The sequence below is a fragment of the Onychostruthus taczanowskii genome, unplaced genomic scaffold, assembly GCF_017590055.1.
Source record: "Onychostruthus taczanowskii isolate IOZ18803 unplaced genomic scaffold, ASM1759005v1 scaffold38, whole genome shotgun sequence".
NCBI classification, from domain to species: Eukaryota; Metazoa; Chordata; class Aves; order Passeriformes; family Passeridae; genus Onychostruthus; species Onychostruthus taczanowskii.
In genome coordinates this window covers 587,399-605,402 of record NW_024501237.1, presented here as the reverse complement: position 1 = coordinate 605,402, position 18,004 = coordinate 587,399, and the positions used below count along the sequence as shown (strand labels likewise).

Genomic DNA, 18,004 nt, shown 5'->3' with positions numbered 1-18,004 from the left:
ATTGCTGAAGTTTGGTGGAGGATGGAAGAGCAGGACCAGCCTGCATGGTGCTTTGAGCTCTTTTTTGGTTACTGTGTGGTTCTCCTCCCTGTGCAGGCACCAGCAGAAATAGCCTGTGGTGGGCAGACTGGACAAATTGCCCTACTGTGACAAAAACAAAGAAGAAATCATTTCATTCACCATTGTCACCCCTGCTAGGCGCAGGGAGCTGAGAGGAGGGGCAGGGAGAGAAGGCAGAGTCGTGGAGATCACATGAGCCACCCTCAGTTTTGAGGTCTAACTTTGGTTGGGTACAGTCTGTTTGCTTTTTGTTGGGGAACATTCTTAAGCCACACACGGATGGAAGAAGTAAAATGACATTAGAGTGATGAGAGATCTAGATTTGATCACCTGTCACTGACCACTGGATTAAATCCCAGAATAAAATGGAAGTAGTGTAGTCCTACACATTTACAAGGACTGGCAAATCATATCTCAAGTGCCTATCATTGCTTCAGGGAGAAAGATTTATAGCTGTTGGGTTATTTGGCTTTATGGTGTTTATTGGCACTGCTGTACAATTGTAATGAACCTGTGGCTTAAAGAAGCCACACTGACTTTAGACCACCTTTTATAGAACTAGTATTTGGCCCCCATCAGGCTGTTCTTCTAATCACCTTTGGAAGAACGTTGAAAGAGAAAGGTTTTCCTGCAGGGATATCTGGCAATTAGTTTCCCTTTTCCTCTGTTACAGGGGGAAACCTTTTGAAATGTAATCCAGTCATAGCAGGAGAGTCTCCAAAAGTAAGAACAGACTTAAGTGTTCTCTACCAGGGGAACATCAAATTCCCTTTTGTTCCAAGTGACATCATGACTCCTGTGCTCCATTTAGATTCTGCATGATCCCAAGAGCAGGTGTGTGTTTGTGTGTGTGTAAAAATATTCAATCCAGGAGTCCAAGAGCACTCATTGTGAAATACCTCACAGCCAAGGGCTTATTAGAATTTTGTCCTGATAGCATTTGTATGGGTCTGTTCCAAAATGTGATCCCACTGTGTTTGGCATTCTGCAAACACTGTAAGGGATGGTCTCTGCTATTTAAACCTAACACACTAAATCTAGACACTATGGTGTGTAGAGGACAGAGGTGCAGGTAATGTGGTCAGAGCAGGTCAGGGGAAGAGCCTGGAATGAGCTACTTTGTTCAGTGTAGCTTTTTCTCTCTGCCATGAGCTGCACCAAAAAGTACATCCGTAGCTGCCAGCTTTCAACATCTGTTTGGCACAAGCACATTACAAAGCTGCCAGGAAGAGTTTGGCAGGACTTAGCACCAAGTTGTGTTTACTTGTCACGACACCAAGTGCTCCCCCCCACCCCCTGACTGATTTCAGATGTTGAAAGAAGGAGAGTTTTGAGATTTAGTAAAAAATCCAGACTCTTTTTAAAAGCCAAAGCTCCAGACACAAGATAACTGAATCCTTGTGATGAGGTTTGGTGTAGGAAGGGGGAATGCATGAGTGCAACTCAGAGCAGCAGTTGAGAGCACTCACAGCAGTTCTTGAGCTGGGGTTTGTGGAGGGGAGCAGCATCAGGATGCTCAGGGTGGGGACAGGGTTCGGTCTTGTCTGCGCATCAGTCACATCACCCACGTGAAGGCAGGCGGTGCAGGACCAGCCACGAGATTTGCAATCACACTGAGCACTGTCTGGAGACAGGACTGTTTGCTTTTGTCGTAACTGAGTCACATTGCCACATAGTTAAATCAGTAACATTGTGTTTTAGAGGATGAGGCTCAATTTGCTGCAGTAGTTTTTGCTGTAGTTTACTTTAGTTTAGGTAAGTTTCAGACTCTTTCCTTCTGTTGCATCTCCCATGCTGTGATCACTGCTCTCATTCTCTGGTCTACTGATTTTAAATTTGTCATAAATGAAAAACGAGTTTCAGAAAGGCAGGCAGAGAAACTGCTAAAAATTCCCATGAATTCAAGCAGGTGAACATGAAAGTAGTCTTAAATTAACACAACATTACAATTATTGGTTCTACCCACTGGCAATCAAGGGCAAGCACCATTCTTTTACTATTGACTCTCAATGATTATGTGCAATTAAGCCTAACTAGTATCTTCATACTCATCCTATAGCTGACTTATTGCTGGGCTTGGGGAGTTACTTCTTGTGTCAAGGATCAGTTCAACCCATCATTTTTATAGGTGCTCAGAATTAGTAATCCCTGCTGACACGTTCTGCGAAAATCACATTTTTAAACAAAGGCCTGAAAGTAATAACATTGTAGCTTGTTTCTGAAAAAAAGGAAATATAATTTTTTTAAGTGATCATTTAAAACACAGAGCACATTTACCCTGTAGAAATGTAAAAAGAAAAAAGAAAAACAAACAAACAAAAACACCAAACCCCAATATTTAGAAGAAAATTGTTTTTTCTTTACCATCTTGTGGTCCTGCCTAGATTATTTTGATGTACTGGGTGCAAGCAAATATGGTGATCAATAGTAAGCACAAATACATTTTCCTGGAGGAGCAGTATGTCTCTACAACAATGAGCATATCTCAATAGGATTTAACTGTTGAGCTCATCATTAACTACCTGAAGACAGAAAATGGGAGATTGCCTTTTTCTTTTTACATCTGTACACTCTTCTTCATTTCTTGCACAGTGTCCAGTTCTCTTACCTTCCTTCTCTCTTCTCCAGTGTCTGACATTATATACTCTGTAGACCTCTTATTCTCAGTAACATAAAGTGCTCTTAAATGAAAGTATTCTGGAATCAAAACACTTCCCAGCATGGTCAGCATACAGGGTGCTAAAATCAAGCTTCTTTAACCACCTGAGTCATTAGTCTTCAGAGATCTGATTCAGTAAAACCTAAACTGGAAATATCTACTACATAAACATCAAAACTGAGATCCAAAAGCAGTCAAAAGAGAGCTAAGTAGAAGTTTCCATTATCCAAGAGATGATGGAACAAAAGGTAAAAGCATACAGGAGAGCTAATCTGCAAATCAGCAAGGCATCTCATCTTGCATAAACCAAATTGTACCTGCTTCTCTTATCTCTTATGCAGCTCATCGTGCCAGGAACACCTTGCTGAACAGAGTAACAGCCAGGAATTCAAATCCCAGACCTTGTGAGGTATATTTAAGGAGGTATGAATGCTGCAGAGGTGAAAGGAGTTCTTTAAAGTTATTGGAAGGATTTTCTGGCTGTTAGGGGTGATATAGTGCCTGACACTGTCCCAACAGGTCTGCCAAAGAGAGAGAAAAGGATTTTGATGTGAGCTAAAGTACCATGTTGACTGGTTGGGAAAAGGCAGAACAGGACAAAAGGAAGTTGTAAACACAGGCAGTGGAGTGGAGGGAATCTGAAAAAAGTCCAACCAAATCTTTATAAATGAACAGCCCACATATTAATATCTTCACGTGAGGGAGTAGCTAATTCCTCTCTGTAATGTTTATGACCTGCCCTTTCTGTAACACCACACAACACACCCTATCTTGTTGTCTTTTGCCATAGTCTCACATTATCTCATTTATGACAAGCAGCAGAGCTGAGGAAAGGCCATACAGCCTCTTCCACACTGATCCCTTTCCTGCAGCTCTTTCCATGCCATGTAGGGCCAGTTCCCCATCACCAGTGCTGCTTGTGATGCTTTCTCTTCCCCTGCCCATGGGATGTCAGGATGGAAGCAGAGGGCATGGGATGAGGGTAATGCCTGCAGCCAGGACAATGACTTTGGGTTGGTGTCTGTAGTCCTCAGCCCAGCAAGAGATACAAAACATCTCAATCATGTCCTGGGTAAGTCTGATGGAGAAGCAGCTGCAGTATATAAATTATCTAATGGACAGGGCTTAGTTTCTCTGATAAATGTGACACAAAGGCAGTCGCTGCAGGTCTGAGCCAAGGTCAGACTGGCACAGTACATACTGCACAAAGAGGAGGATCTCCTGCTATCAGACAGACAGACAGACCGTTGCTGTGTGTGAGTGTACAGAGCACAGCTGGGATTTCAGAGAAACCCAAGAGAAACAGGCAAATCCTCCCAAGTCCCCAGATCACTCTAAACTTAGCATATAAGTGCCTTAGACTCCTTTTACAATCCCAGCCCTAAGTACTCTTGAGCTAATGATCATTAAGAAACATTATTAATTTCTAGTTTCATTTCTACTTCATACTCTTTGTTACCTCATTAAAAGCCATATAGTTACCTGGGGATGATAATGGCATCATTTTAGCACCTGCCCTAAATCTTCACCTTCGTAAAAGTTTTGTTTCATGTTTGCAAAAATGCACAGCAGCAACAATTTTGCATCAGGTAATACAGTTCTTAAGGGCTGCTTGAGTATTCAATTACTTTTTGTTCCATTTCTCATGGAAATCCATTTTCCATGAGAAATGGAACAAAATCCATTCTACAAAACTTAAATTGTGCAAGCAGGGGCACCTGAAACTTCCCTTGTCTGGGCAGATTTTGTAGGGAATCAGTGTCTATGAGTATTTCAGGCTGCTGCTCAGTATTTACTGCAAATACCAGAGATAGGGATGGATTTGCTGTAGGATTTTGTAGGCAAATTGCAGCTGGCTCTGGCCAGTTTCAGGAGCTGGGGAGTGAACAGTGATGGAGGCTGTTTGTCCCTGAGTCAGGCCAGTGAAACAAGGGAGGTGAAATCCCAACTTCCTCCTATGTCTTCTCTTAAGACTGACCTGTCTGAAACCATGGCATCAGACCACTTCTTTCTATGGTCAACATTCTTCTCTGAGACTGTAAGTCATTTCAGGTTTCTCACGCAAAATGGAAAATTATTAAAAATTAACAAATGTTATTCTTATGCATACACAAACATGAATGTTGTATATGTTTGTACCAATGCATATTCAGTGAAGAATCCAAGTTCTGTTTGTAACCAAACACCAATGTGAGTTCAGATTTGCTGCCAAATCTTTCCAGGTCTTTGACAGCCTTTTGAAATCTGCCTTATAATATGCATCATTTTAAAATGTATATTTGTCATCTGCTATGTAGATGCGTAAACAAAATAATGCTTTTTAAACACCTGGTTATTGTAAATAACCTTATCTGTGCTTTTCATCCAGAAGCCTCAAAGCACTTTGCAAAGTGGAAAATACTGTTACTTTCTTGCCAATATTTTGGAAGCTGAAATACAGAGAAATTCAGTGACTTGTCAAGGGCAGTGACTTGGGTGAAGGGACACCTGGTCCTCTCAAACACTGGTTCAGTCTCTGGTTCACTGTGCTGAGCACTGGTTCACCCTGTGGTTCACTCTTTTCTGTGCTCTCATCACACCCTGGATGGGGTCAGGCAAAATTCCCCATACAAAATAGTTGTGCCAGGTTTATGCATTCTAGAGGGACTAACACTGCTCAAATTTGCATAGATTGACAAAATGTCAACCTTCTTAGTTACTCTGAATACAAATAGGAAAATGTCTACATTTACCAGCTCTGTGCATCATGCAGCTCTTTGTTCCTTAAGTAGCAGAAAGGGTTTAAGCATAAAGTTATGTATAACAGGAAGAAATATATTGTTCTTTTTAAGTTTACTGAATTTCCCCTACCTTCTTTTTGCTCTCAAAGGGGTAAAAACTCAAGGGCATTCCTATAAATACTCAGGCGTAGGTCTTTCAGTCTTTACTGTGCTTAAGAGTAACTAGAACCTTCAGAATTAATTTTTCTAGTAGCTCCCTAATTCCCTTTGGCAACTGAAAAATTGACACTCTGGCATGGTTCATTGTGAGCTAGTGGCATTTGTTGCTGAGACCAGAGAGAAATTATTGCAACACTGTTTGCATCATTAGAAGCAGCATGTGCGGAATCCAAATCAGCCAGCTGGGCAGCTTCAGAGATCTCCTCTTCCCTTATCAGTTCACTTCATGCTGCCACTGGGCAGTAACAAAGAGCCAGAAGTACATGTGGCCCAAGGAAAGGCACAAACAATATAAAACCATGGCAAGAAATCAGGCAAAGGCAAGCTGTTCTCTCCTGATAACCCTGGAGGCTGAAAAATATTAGACTTAATTAAATGAAAAGTAAGAGCAATCTTGTGTGCGTAGTTTGCCTTTGTGAGAGGTCACAATGTTTTTAAAAGTTCTCAGCTTTTGACTGGGATCAGCTCAAGACTTGGCCAACTGTACCAAGGTAGAGCAACATTTAATATGTGTGTTCAAGCAGAAACCTCTGCCGAGTACAAATTGTTAGCTGTAAAACAGAGGTGCTTTGCATCACAAATAATTGTAGCTGGGAAACGTGCTGTCAAGGAAATAGTGACTTCTTTTGTTTCGTGGAGATCATCTTCTATACCAAATTATCTATTGATCCAAGAGGCTTAGCAATGAAAACCCGTTTGACAATTTTTCTATCTTTGGCACTTTTTTGTAGCTGCTCTTAGGGCACCCACAGATCCACACAGAAACAAACTTTCTGTTTATTTGGCACTTCTGCTAAGTTTTTCAGGTATCCACAATTCCCTGAGTGTGTTATTCAATTTGTAGGGTCCACAAAATATGGAAACCCTGATATGTATCTGCCGAGAACCATATTCAGTGACATTCTCCTCTGCATCAAACAGATTCTCAGCTCTCTCTCTTACCTGGACCTCAAGTTCCTTCCTAAGCTATGATAATATGAGTTTTCTTACACTTATCATCTTTACACTGTCTTACTAGTTTGCTGGGATTCCCAGTCCTCACACTTCTTCAAACTCCTGAGATGCTCTCTTTTTCCTTCTCTTGTAATTGTCTGTACTTTTACACCCCATTGAGTGGTTGTAAACCTTTACTGAAGTCTCTTCTTCTTCTTGTGTTCCCAAATTAGGGAAAATATCTTAAGTTGTTCCCCAAGGGGAGTCCAAGCCTAACCTCAGTGTAGAGAAAGTGGAGAAAAAGAGTCTGCAGAAGTTTGGCTTTTATTTTTTGGTTTTTAGTCCAAAGCCATCAATATGCAAATTGCTTCCTATCACAATCATCCCATAGACTTCTTGGGACTGTTCCACATTTACAGGACCAATGGACTGAGCTGTGCCAGACAGTCAGAGCAAACTGCTGCTCCTCTGTTCACCAACAGGGCCAAAAACTTTGATGCAAGATTAGAGAACCACACTGACCAAAACACTGCTTTCCCCTTGAGAGAACAGCAGCACCTCCTCACACTGTCTCCACCTGCTGTGCACAACCACAGAGCCTCACACACAGATCCCCTCCTGGCTTCTTGTTCATTTCCCACAATGTTTAACTTGGTGATAAATTTGCTTGCCAGCCAGGAGAGAACAGATCAATTAGTGAAAAATGTGGCTTTTCAGACTTCAAAGATGCTCCTGGGTTTAAAGATGTATTAGTCTCTACATTTCTAAATTGAGCAGAATCTTTTTCATTGGAAAATTTGAAGTGGAGCAGTTCTGCTGCCAGCTTTACTATTTTAAGACCCTCAGGAGTCAAAGTACTTGAGCAATCCCTAATTTTAAATCACAGTAGCAAAAAATATTTACTGAAGTACTATGTTTCAGGGTTATACTTCTGAAGTTCATAGGCTTGGTCATAATTTTTTTTTCCAGTTCTATGCTGTTTTCTCAGCTCTATTTGGATCCTTTTGGTAGCTGGCCCAGGTAGCAACAGGACAACAGAAGCTGATAAATCAGAAATTGCAATATTTGCTCAAATAAGAAAAGCTTTACCAGCAGTGTAAATTTGAGCCAGAAGAATGGATTTTTTTTTCTGTTTTTTCTTCTTTTCACTACAGCAGCAGTGTGTATTCCTAGCAGTTAAACACCAGCAATGTTTCAAAAAGTCGCCATGCCATATTGCAATTATGTAAAAAGAGGTGTCTGTCAAACATGCTTAGATCCAAAATTGTATAGAGATTAGACATAAAAGCTATCACTCCAGTGGTGGAAATTTCAAACAACCCTGGGGGTAAAATCTTTACAGGGCCATATAGAACAAATCTATAAACTCAGCTCCCATTAGTATCTCTGCAGCATCAGTCAGAAAACCTCAACTATGCCCTCCAGGCAGGGTAAAGAAATTGGTAAGCCTTGTGCAGAAGTAAATTATGTGTTTCAGGTAATATTTGTTTTATATAAAAGAAGGGAGAGTAGACCAAGAGTTCTAACAAATTTCATGGTACTAAGAAACTGGTTTTGTTTTGCCCCTGAATTATATTCTGGAAATCAGCCTTGGAGGGTCTCCTTTCTTCTAAAAGAGCCAGCTGAGGTTGAATATCTACTTTTATCCCAGAAAAGGACCTCATTTCTCAAAAGAGACTGACAAATAATTGTTCCAGTGGAGGAGAATCACAAATCCCTCACCCCAGTTTGTCCTCCTCCCTCCAACAGAGCAATCCAGCCTGTAGAGCTTGTTGAAAATTGGTCAGCCAATCTCAGAGCTGTGGGGAAGTGTGAGCCCAAGGGAAGTCTGGCATTTCACAGCACAGAACACCAAAAAATATTTTGGTCACTGTGCAACAGTGGTTTAGGAAAGCTGAGGAGGAGGAGGAAATGTCCTTCCTGCAAGGTGTCAGCCTCTGGCAGAGGAACTAAGTAAGCAACACGAGAAAACAAACCCTTAAGCTGCCAAGGTGGAATGTGACAAGTATTATAAATCTCAGACTGTCCATGCTCCAAAAGGGAAGTCTTGATTTTCCCAGACTTATTGATACACAAACTCTTTGTCTGGGAACAGACAGCAGCATCACCTTTTATTTTACAACATGTTTGGAAAGGGTGCTGCTCCCAGGAGGTGGAGGTCGATTCTATTTTCCCATTTTAAAAACCAGAAGTCATTGTCTTGGTGTAAATCCCCAGAACTGGTCCCAGTTCTTCGTCCTCAAGTGTGATCTCCAGTGAGGTGACAGAGCCCCAGAAGGCCCAGCTCTGTGCTGAGGGTTCCCCTAGACAGACCCATGCCCAATGCATGGACCTCTGGAGAACCAACACGTCTCCATATTTTTCAGTATCTATTTTTGGGGTCCAGACCTGAATGTGGCCCTTTGTACCTTAGCTATCATTTTGCTGACAAGATAAGAATATTTTTATTCTGTGCTTTTTTTATTTAAATGTCAAACCTTTAAATCAGAAGCCTCCCTCACTGTGGGCATAAATCTGGTAGAGCAAAAAGGGGGATGGGAGCACAGGAGATCTAGACAGTAAACATGGCAGTAAAACCACACATCCTGTGTACAAATGCATTTCTAATTGCTGTTGTTAGAATACGCTCTTCTGTGAACCTTTTCTCTATTGCTATAGACCAGCTATAATATAAAATTCTCTTGACTGTTTAAATGACGTGGCTAGGAAGAAGATTTCTCCCACTGAGAATGAAGACAATTTAGAATATGGAGCAGAATGGGATAAGATGAATATTCAGAAACTCACAGAGTCAACTTTTTGCATGCAGATTAACTCATAAAAAAATGCCACTGCCTGCAGTACCTACTCCTGGTCATAACTGCAGTATTTATAATGGGATATTAAGCTTTAGTTATGTTACTGTCTTAGGCTACATAAACCACCAGGAAAAGAGAGAATAAATAAGGTTCTTGCAGATTACTTAATTGTAGCAAACAGGAAGCTGCAGTAATCACAATTTTGCTTTGCAAGGAAATTCCATGGTTGAAAGGTGGTGGAATGGATTCATGAAGGAATCGGGACTAGCATTAATTAGTCTGGTCCCAGCAGGCCATTAATCAGAAGGGGGTAAAGCCTCAGTAAACTCACAGACCTCTACTCAAAACAGATAGGTCACACAGTGGGAAATGCTCTAGCTCCACTGAAGTAAACTGCTGGTCACCCCCCAGGGGTTTGGATCCTTTCAGAACTGGGAAGGATGGACACAGGTCATGATCTTCCTCACAGGGACTAAAGGCTGCCAGAATTTGTGCTGCTCAGGAGAAGGAGAAGTGCATGTGATCTTGAGCAGCTGGGATGGATATGTGACCTTATAGAGCTGATCCAGAAGCTGACTTTTCCCAGGTCAGGGGTTACTGTTACCTTTCCCTTGAGTGTACCTTGCAAGAAATAAGGAACTGTAAAGTAGCAGGTCCATTCCAAGTGTCTTGTAGGAATGCTTCCTAGCCTGTAGTGACCTCTTGGAGAGAGGAACTGGGACTATCACCTGCAAGCTGCTCAAACACCTGACACTCAAAAGCTCCATCCTTGCAGGCACAGCCAAGGAAGGACAGTGGCTTGTAGTCCCCCCATGTGAACAGGGTGGGATCTGTGAGCTGCCTAATAATTTGGCAACAGCCATGATGCCAGTTAGCAAAAAACTCACTTGTTTCATTGAAGGAATTGCAAGCAATCAGAGGTTTGCTTTCCATTGCCATAAGTAGTCTTATCATAGCTTTTCTGGCTTTCAGAAACTGTAGGTCCATCTTACCTGTGTTTCTCACCACAGAAATTTGGAATCTCGTTGCCCAATGTACAGATGTGGGCTGTGTGTTACTTCAGCTAGTGCTCTACATGCAAACTGCAGCAAAAGCTTGGTCAGAGTGATTGTGAGAGTCCTCTCAGCTCCTCCACATGTGCCTGCTGCAGGACATTGGAAAGGTCGCTTCTCCCATTCATTCACTGTCCTTTCAAATCCTTCTACTGTCTTCTGTCTTTGGGCTATGAAAGGATTTATTCACTTCTCACTTTCCCAAAGGAGCCTGTAGGGCTTAGAGTTCCCTATATCCCATCTGAGTGGAATGTGCTGCCTCTCTGTCAGCACCCTGACCTTCCAGCAGCTGCTTATAGGAAAATAACTATGGTCAAACCAGGTCTACATACGTCATAAGACAGGTACTATTGTCATGGAAAATGCTTTTGTTTTACAAGGAGATTCAAAAGTTTTGGGCCTGGCTGGACATCTTCTGCCGGGAATCCTTGGCCTCTGTCAGAATTGTTCTTTGCTTGAACAAAGAGTAAGGTATTTCTATCCAATTATTTTCCTGCATTAGTAACAGGATTACTAGAGATCCATTTTTTCTTTATAACATGCTTCCACTTTCAAAGCTAAGGAGTCTTTCAGAAAATTAATGTATTTGGCTACAGTTCTGCACAGGCATATGAGCCCAAGATAAGCTAAAACTGTTTTTTAAAATTGGGTTTTTTTCCTCAGGCAATATTTTTATGTTCCCCTTCTAATCTTTAATTGGAAGTCAGAGTTAGCATATTGATAACTTGGCTCACTCTCCATTTAATTCTGTTTTGAGTGCTGATAATCTAATTACACCATTTTACATAAGGAAGCACAGGCTGAGGAAGTTGAAGCAATTTGATGCCAAAACATATGGCCCATTAAGATGTATCATGCTGACTGTTACAAGGACATACTTACTGTGGTCCAACCAACCTGCTGACCCAGGTCTGTAAAATACAGTGTAATGATGGAGGAGACGGCAAGGCTTTGGATGCTGATGGAATCCTTCAAAAAGGGCCCATCTGCAATGACAAAAATGGAAGAGGAGATGGCGTGAGCAGCAGAACCCTCTCGGGGGCACAGCACAGTGCTGAGGCTGCCCTGCTGGTGCTCCAGATGTAGGTCCAGCTTGGATTCTGATTTACTTTGGTGACTTGGTACTTATTCTCCAGGTTAGCAACCCAGAGCTCTTCCATGAGAGTTATTCCTTTCCCATTTTAACGAAAGCATGAGGCTGCTGTGACAGCCGGCAGCAACGTGTGACAGTTGTCCTCTGCCGGCTCTGTTAATGTGCCCCATGAGAGACAGGCCCTGCCATCACACACACAGCTCCACAGAGCACCTCTTGCTCTGGCTAGCTGGACTGATGGCAAAGTCTGTGTTACACAGCCTTTCCCTCACTGACATATTTTGCTGAAGCATTTGCATTCTCAGGCTGTTTTATGTCAGGCAGTGCCTGATGATGAATGCAACTTCTTGGGCAAAGGCTCACAATCCAAGAATTCTTTGCTAGCTGTCTGACCTAGGCAGACCATGTGTATCTGAGCATTACATTACTGTTTTCATGTTCTGAGGCATCTGCTTCCATCCTAATGGATCTAGAGTGTGCAGGCAGACACATGAAATAACAATATTTGGTTTTCTTTTTTTTTTAATATATGAAGTGAGCTGGCTATTGGAAAAGTCCAACAGCCATTGGCACAGGATGTTGCTATGGCTGCAACACCTCTTTGCTCTTTTCTTTATGTATGGTCTCCCTTTCAATATAAGTTTGTTGACTGTTTACATCAGTGAGGATGCTAAATTCCATCAGGTGCTGGTGGAATTTAGCACCCATCAGCCTCATTTTCTATGGCTTTGCAATTCTACACATCCCCAGACCAAACACCAAACACCCCCTGGCAGCTTTATTTTCCACTGCCCTGTCCACCAAGAACTTGTGGACTGACACAGGGGCTGCCTCTGTCAGCCAGCTGCATCTTCTGGTGAGGCAGTGAGCAAATATTAAAACAGGAAATGCAGTGAGGGAAGAAAGGGAGTGAATGGGCTTAAAACTGCCTTGTCTTCATGGTGTGATCATACACTGTGTTCTGGAACATTTCACTCAGTCGTTATGAAAGCCATTAGGTTCCTTTATTAATGAGAAAAATTAGTATGGTAATAATTGATGTCAGTTGACGAGAATGTACCGACAGTTCACCCAATAACACATATAGAGAGAGCAATGCTGTGAGGAGGAGAATCTGCCAGAGGATTAGGTGGATTAGTAATTAGTAATACATTAGGTGGATTAGTAATTAGCAATACATTAGGTGCATGTATTCAGCCATATGAATACTCACTGCGTTCTAGTTGCAGGCCAACACGGGATGGGTACCACTGGGGACCTGTTCCAATCACAAAGCATGGCTGTTAATTTCATGATAGAAAAGCTAAATTTCTGTTAGGTTTGGGGTGGTTTTTTTCAGCTGATAGCTACAAAAGTGAGATGGAATAAAAAATATTTCTTTTGGTCTTATCTATACAAGGAGTACACAAGAGAGCTGGGAGGAGTACGCAATACACACATTAGAGCATAAATCTCTTCTCCCATTTCAGTGCTGGAAGGGCCAGTCTCAATGCTGAATGCTCCATCAGCACAGCTTGTGTGTGCAACACTGGGAAATATAGAGAGGATACTGTTTATTACTGTATTTGCCAAAACTCAGTACTAAATGTATCAGCCTCACCCTTCCTTCTAAAAATACGCCTGTGCTAGAATCTGGTCCAGGACTTTGTGTTTCCCATTTGGGAATGTAAAACCTCACTAGGGATGTGCAGCTTGTATCAGCACTCAGCCACAGATTAATCAGGGAAATAGAGGCACAGAAAGTAAAAGCACATGGATAGCTAATACTGGGTGACTTATGACTTCCTTGATACCCTCAATTTGAGCATGTTTCCTAGAAGTAGATTATTAAATGCTGTAGTTTAAAAGTCATTCCAAAATGCACAATAGCAGTTGGCTGCTGTTATTGGATTCCCTTTGGTGATTTGGAACAGAGACCTGTCAGGTTGGTCAAACAGGTATGGATCTCCAGCTGCATTTGTTTCCCTTGGTGTCAGAGTGAGCAGGGAATTGCCACCAGCACACTGCAGAGGGGATCATGGCTGTTCAAGTTATTAACTTGGCCACCTCTTTAGTTCCTCTGTGCAGAAGGCTGTGCTTCTACAGCTGTGCTGCTGAATGGACAACAAAAACACTCCTCATTTGCATCACAAGGACAAGTAACTTTGCTTAACCCACATGCACGCTGTGGTTTTCTGTTGAAGGTTTTTTGGGCTGAGCACATTTCTGGGCTCAGCTGAAGCAACGTGGTGAGAACTTCCATAGTCCATGGTGTTGACTGACATTTGGGGGAAGCAAAGATTGTCAGAGAAAAGTGAGGAACCTGCAGTAATATCACCACCTCCAGCCATTTCTACCCCATTTATCTTTATTTCCTTTGACACACCTTAGGACAGTTGATAGCCTGAAGGAGATTTGCTTTGACTTTTCAATTCAAAGCCTATGTGAAATTGCTCAGATTTTTTTTTTAGATGTATCTTACTACTCTTAGTGATCTTGTATTTTTAAGATAAAAATATTCCCCTACCTCTAAATGGAAAAAATTGTTTGCAGTGACTGTGATCAAACGTGGAAACATTTGTCACAAGAAGCTGTGGGATCTCCTTCCCTGGACATAGTCAGGCTTTGTCTGGGGATGACCTTGAACAGTCTTATAGGGCTTTAAAACTGGCCCTGTTCTGAGCAGAAACCTGGATCTGGAGATGAGCTCTGGAGGTTGTTTCTACCTAACATATTTCAGGGTGATGAGGAGAGCTTGTTCACTCCACCAGCTGCCAGCTGGAGGGGAAGGAGCTATACACAGTGTGCACTGTGCAGTGACACTCAGCACACTCATTTCAAAAGCACTTGATCTGACTTTTGTAGGCAAGAACAGGCATTAGATGAACCCATGAACCAGGGCTAATAGCAGAAGGTGAGACATCCATCAAGTAAGTTGCAAACATTTTTTTCAAGGTACCACAACAATCCATGGTTATTAAAGATAACAAAGGGAAGATAGAGAAGGAGCAGTTGTCTGACTTGTCAAGGAAGATATGATTTGCTCCAGGACATCAGATATCAATAGTTATTTGGGAGCCTGAAATGCAATGTATTTGTGTTAAATTGGACTCTTCCCCCCAGCTCCCCCCTTCATATTACAGTATGTTTCAATAAAAGTCAATTTACCCGATCCTGTGGCAATGCTCTTTTAGGTATGGATCATAATCTTCACAAGGGCAAACAGAGGTTGTGCATTTAAGCACGTCATCCCACATTTCCAGTCCTTTAGCCTCAGTACACCATTATGTTCATACATACTCAAAGATTTAGAGAGATGGAAGTGTGCCTTTGCTGCTGCTCCTCTGCAGTGACCTTGTTATTACATCAGTGCACCTCTGGTTTCCAGGCCGTGCTTGGAAAGCTGCGTGTATTCTTCTGGAAGGACCTGGAATTGCCTGTTCCTTCCCTGCTCTTACTCTTGGTAGGGGGCCACTAGCTAATGTCAAGTGGAAATGCTAAATGGAGTGGGGGACAGTGTCCAAACACAATTCTATGTTGGTTCGAGTGAGATCACCAAAGCTCCCCACTTTCAGTCTTTACTGTCAGCAGATTTTAGCAAGGCTGTTCCTTAGCTGTCCAGGGTCCTGCAGAAACCAGCATTGCTTTCTGGGGAAAAGTGTGACCCCACAAGGAGTCTGCTCTCCGAGCTTGATAAGGCTCCTTTCAGGTAGGAAATCTCATACATTCCTGGGCGTCCTGCTCACCACTTGGTAACAGTCAGACAAAGAGACCTGGCCCCACCTGTCACCATTTATTTGCCTTCCTCCTATGACTATTTCCCACAGGAAGCCCCCAAAAATCTCACTAGAACAGCTCTGGATTTCTATTTGGCAGTGTGGGAAGCTATTCCAATCCAGCCTGCCTATGGCAGACACACATTCCTCTCATTCCTGTAGCAGGAAAGCTCTTTTTTTTTCTTTAAATACAGAAAAGAAGCCAAACTGAGGGACTAATTATCACTTGTATTAATTCTTGCTAACGCCTGTCAGAATGAAGGGTTGATGGCTCTCTTGGATATCCAGAGCCAGGGTTATCTGGCAGAGTAGCTTCACCTGGCATCAGCAGGAGTTCAGGCGTGCATGTGGAGAGTCCTGCTCCCAGACAGGGTAAACACACGCACTCACTCAGGGCAGAGGCACAGCTGCAGCTGTGGGCAGCACTTGAGGGCTTCTCTGTGCTCCCACACCTGGCAGAGCTCCCCTTGCTTCCAATCTAAAGCTGAAGGGTTTCTCTTTTGCAGGGTTGTTTTGTGGGGCGTTTTAGCAGCGTATAATTCCCGTTTTTTTCTTATTAATGTTTTCCATTGCTGCCTCCTGCAGAAATTAATGGCAATCCAAGACCACGGGTGACAGAAGCTTATCTTGTGACTCCTGTTGTATCTAAGATCAGGCATATATTAATATTTACTTTCTGACATTGCAACGGTGCATCAGAGCTCAGTCACAGCAGGTCACAGTCTTTGTATAATCCTTGTGGTTAGCAGAGCTGTTCAGCTCCCTTATGCAAGGTTTATGGGTTTGGATGTGTATTTCACACTTGGAACAAAGTTGTAAAAATAACACTTCAGTTCGCTTATATCCCAGACTGGCTTTGACTTGGAGAAGCAGCCATAGACTGTCCAGAGAGTAAGAGTGGCCATGGTTGTTCAAACCACAGGTCTGTTTAACCAATATTACATCCTCTAATGTTTAGTCAGTATTGTGGTTCCTCCACATCTATTGCATTTCTATAATTTATGTAAAACAGCTTTGGCTCCTCTCTTTGCAGCATCATTGGGCAGCTGTTGAAATGTCTCTAGTTTTTCATCTCTCTTTGATTACTTCTACTCTGTTGACTTCTCCTCCTCTGGAAGGTTGTTTGCCTCAGACCCCAATATGGTCACCCCCCAACCTGCAGGCAGGTTGGCACCTCAAACCTTTGCCCATTCCTCAGCTGAAAAGTCATTCACAAACTCCTTGAATTTAAGTGACATCAATTTCACTCTTCTTTACCGTGCAACTTGATTTAGCTGAGGATGTCCCTGACCATGCCAGAGGGGCTGGACTAGATGATCTCTGATTGTCCATTTCAACCCAAACTGTTCTACAGTTCTGTGAGTTATTAAAGACATAAACATAACACACATTCTGTGTGGTACAATTCTGGTATGAATCAGGGAAAGTTATATCTATGTATACAGGCTTCCATTAGTCTGGAAGTGTAAGCAATTATGACAGGTCTTAAGTCTTTGACCATATTCCATCTTCTCTATCAGGAATTTGTTCCAACTTTGCGTTAAAAAAAAAATCCATATATTTATTTTTTAAAAAAAACTTAAAATATTTTAATTCTAAGATGTTTAAGGCATGGTAATTTTTCCAAACAGGATGGTATTTGCTTGGAAAGCAACCCAATGTTTACCTTTAATAATGTCTTTTATAAAAGGTATCTGATGAAAAATATTTAAATTTGTGTGGGTTATTTGTTGTATCTGTACATATTTAAAAGAGAAATTAAAAATACAAGCAAACTGACAGGACACATAAAAACTGACGGCCACCTTTAATTTTCCCATAGCCAGCTATGGAATTACCTATTAATACTGGCTATAAAAAGGAGATGAAGTGCTGTCAAACAACCATACAAATACCAGCTAAAATGACAGCCTCAGTGCCATGCCCAGCTGCAAATACCACTGCACAAAAATGCACAGAAAACCAAATTCCTCTGGTCCTGCTGCCCACATGGTGAGGTTTTTTCACTGTCTGTATACTAGAATCCCAGAAAATGAATCAGCTAATCAGACAATCCTAGGAAGCAAGGACAGCAAGAAAAGCCCCTATGCAGCTTTGACACTGTCCAAGGGTATTCTATCCACATGACTCAAGCTGACCTTAATGTGTGCTCCACCACTTAAATGTCACAAAATGTTTTGAAAATTTAACAGCTAAGAAATCAAAGTACTTTGTATTTTCCAATACTTGTGAAATTGAAGGAATTGACCTAATTTTTATTAAGTTTCATAAAGAATCTTATACAAAAAAATTAGTGTCCTGTCTGCTGTGCAGTAAATTGCACAAACAAATGCCCATTTGTCACAAAGTATTTATGAAGTTATGTGAGCCTGTATGAGAGCAAAGGTAACATGATGAAGAACTCCCTTGCTGAGGAATTCAGTGTGTTGCTCAGAATGCAGACCTGCAAAAGCTATTCTACTGGGGAGAGAGGAGTCTAAGAAATGCAAAACACAACTGACAGACACAATTTGGAGATAATTAGCAGATTGACTTTCCATCATCAGCTAATTTTATTACCAGTTAAATTGTTTGCTTCTCATTGTATTTCACCACCCATGCATCTCTAATAACAAATAGCCTTAATAATTACAAACAATACCTGCTGTGATATGAATAGGGTGATATGAACAACAAAATTACTATAATCAATCATCAGCAGCATGTTGCTTAAAT

At 41.8% G+C, this 18,004-nt stretch overlaps 1 protein-coding gene across 3 annotated transcripts in view; it reads right to left on the bottom strand.

Annotated features, from left to right (window-relative positions):
• The window catches only part of TECRL (trans-2,3-enoyl-CoA reductase like), a 58,994-nt gene that overhangs the window by 13,602 nt on the left and 27,388 nt on the right, over positions 1-18,004 (bottom strand). For 2 of the 3 annotated variants that reach the window (XM_041412072.1, XM_041412069.1), the window contains exons 3-4: positions 12,748-12,792; positions 11,324-11,427 (exon numbers count right to left, since the gene is read on the bottom strand). In XM_041412072.1, the coding sequence (XP_041268006.1) occupies positions 11,324-11,427; positions 12,748-12,792 (149 nt within the window). The remainder of the gene's footprint in view (positions 1-11,323; positions 11,428-12,747; positions 12,793-18,004) is intronic. The other variant, XM_041412070.1, reaches the window with a different exon arrangement.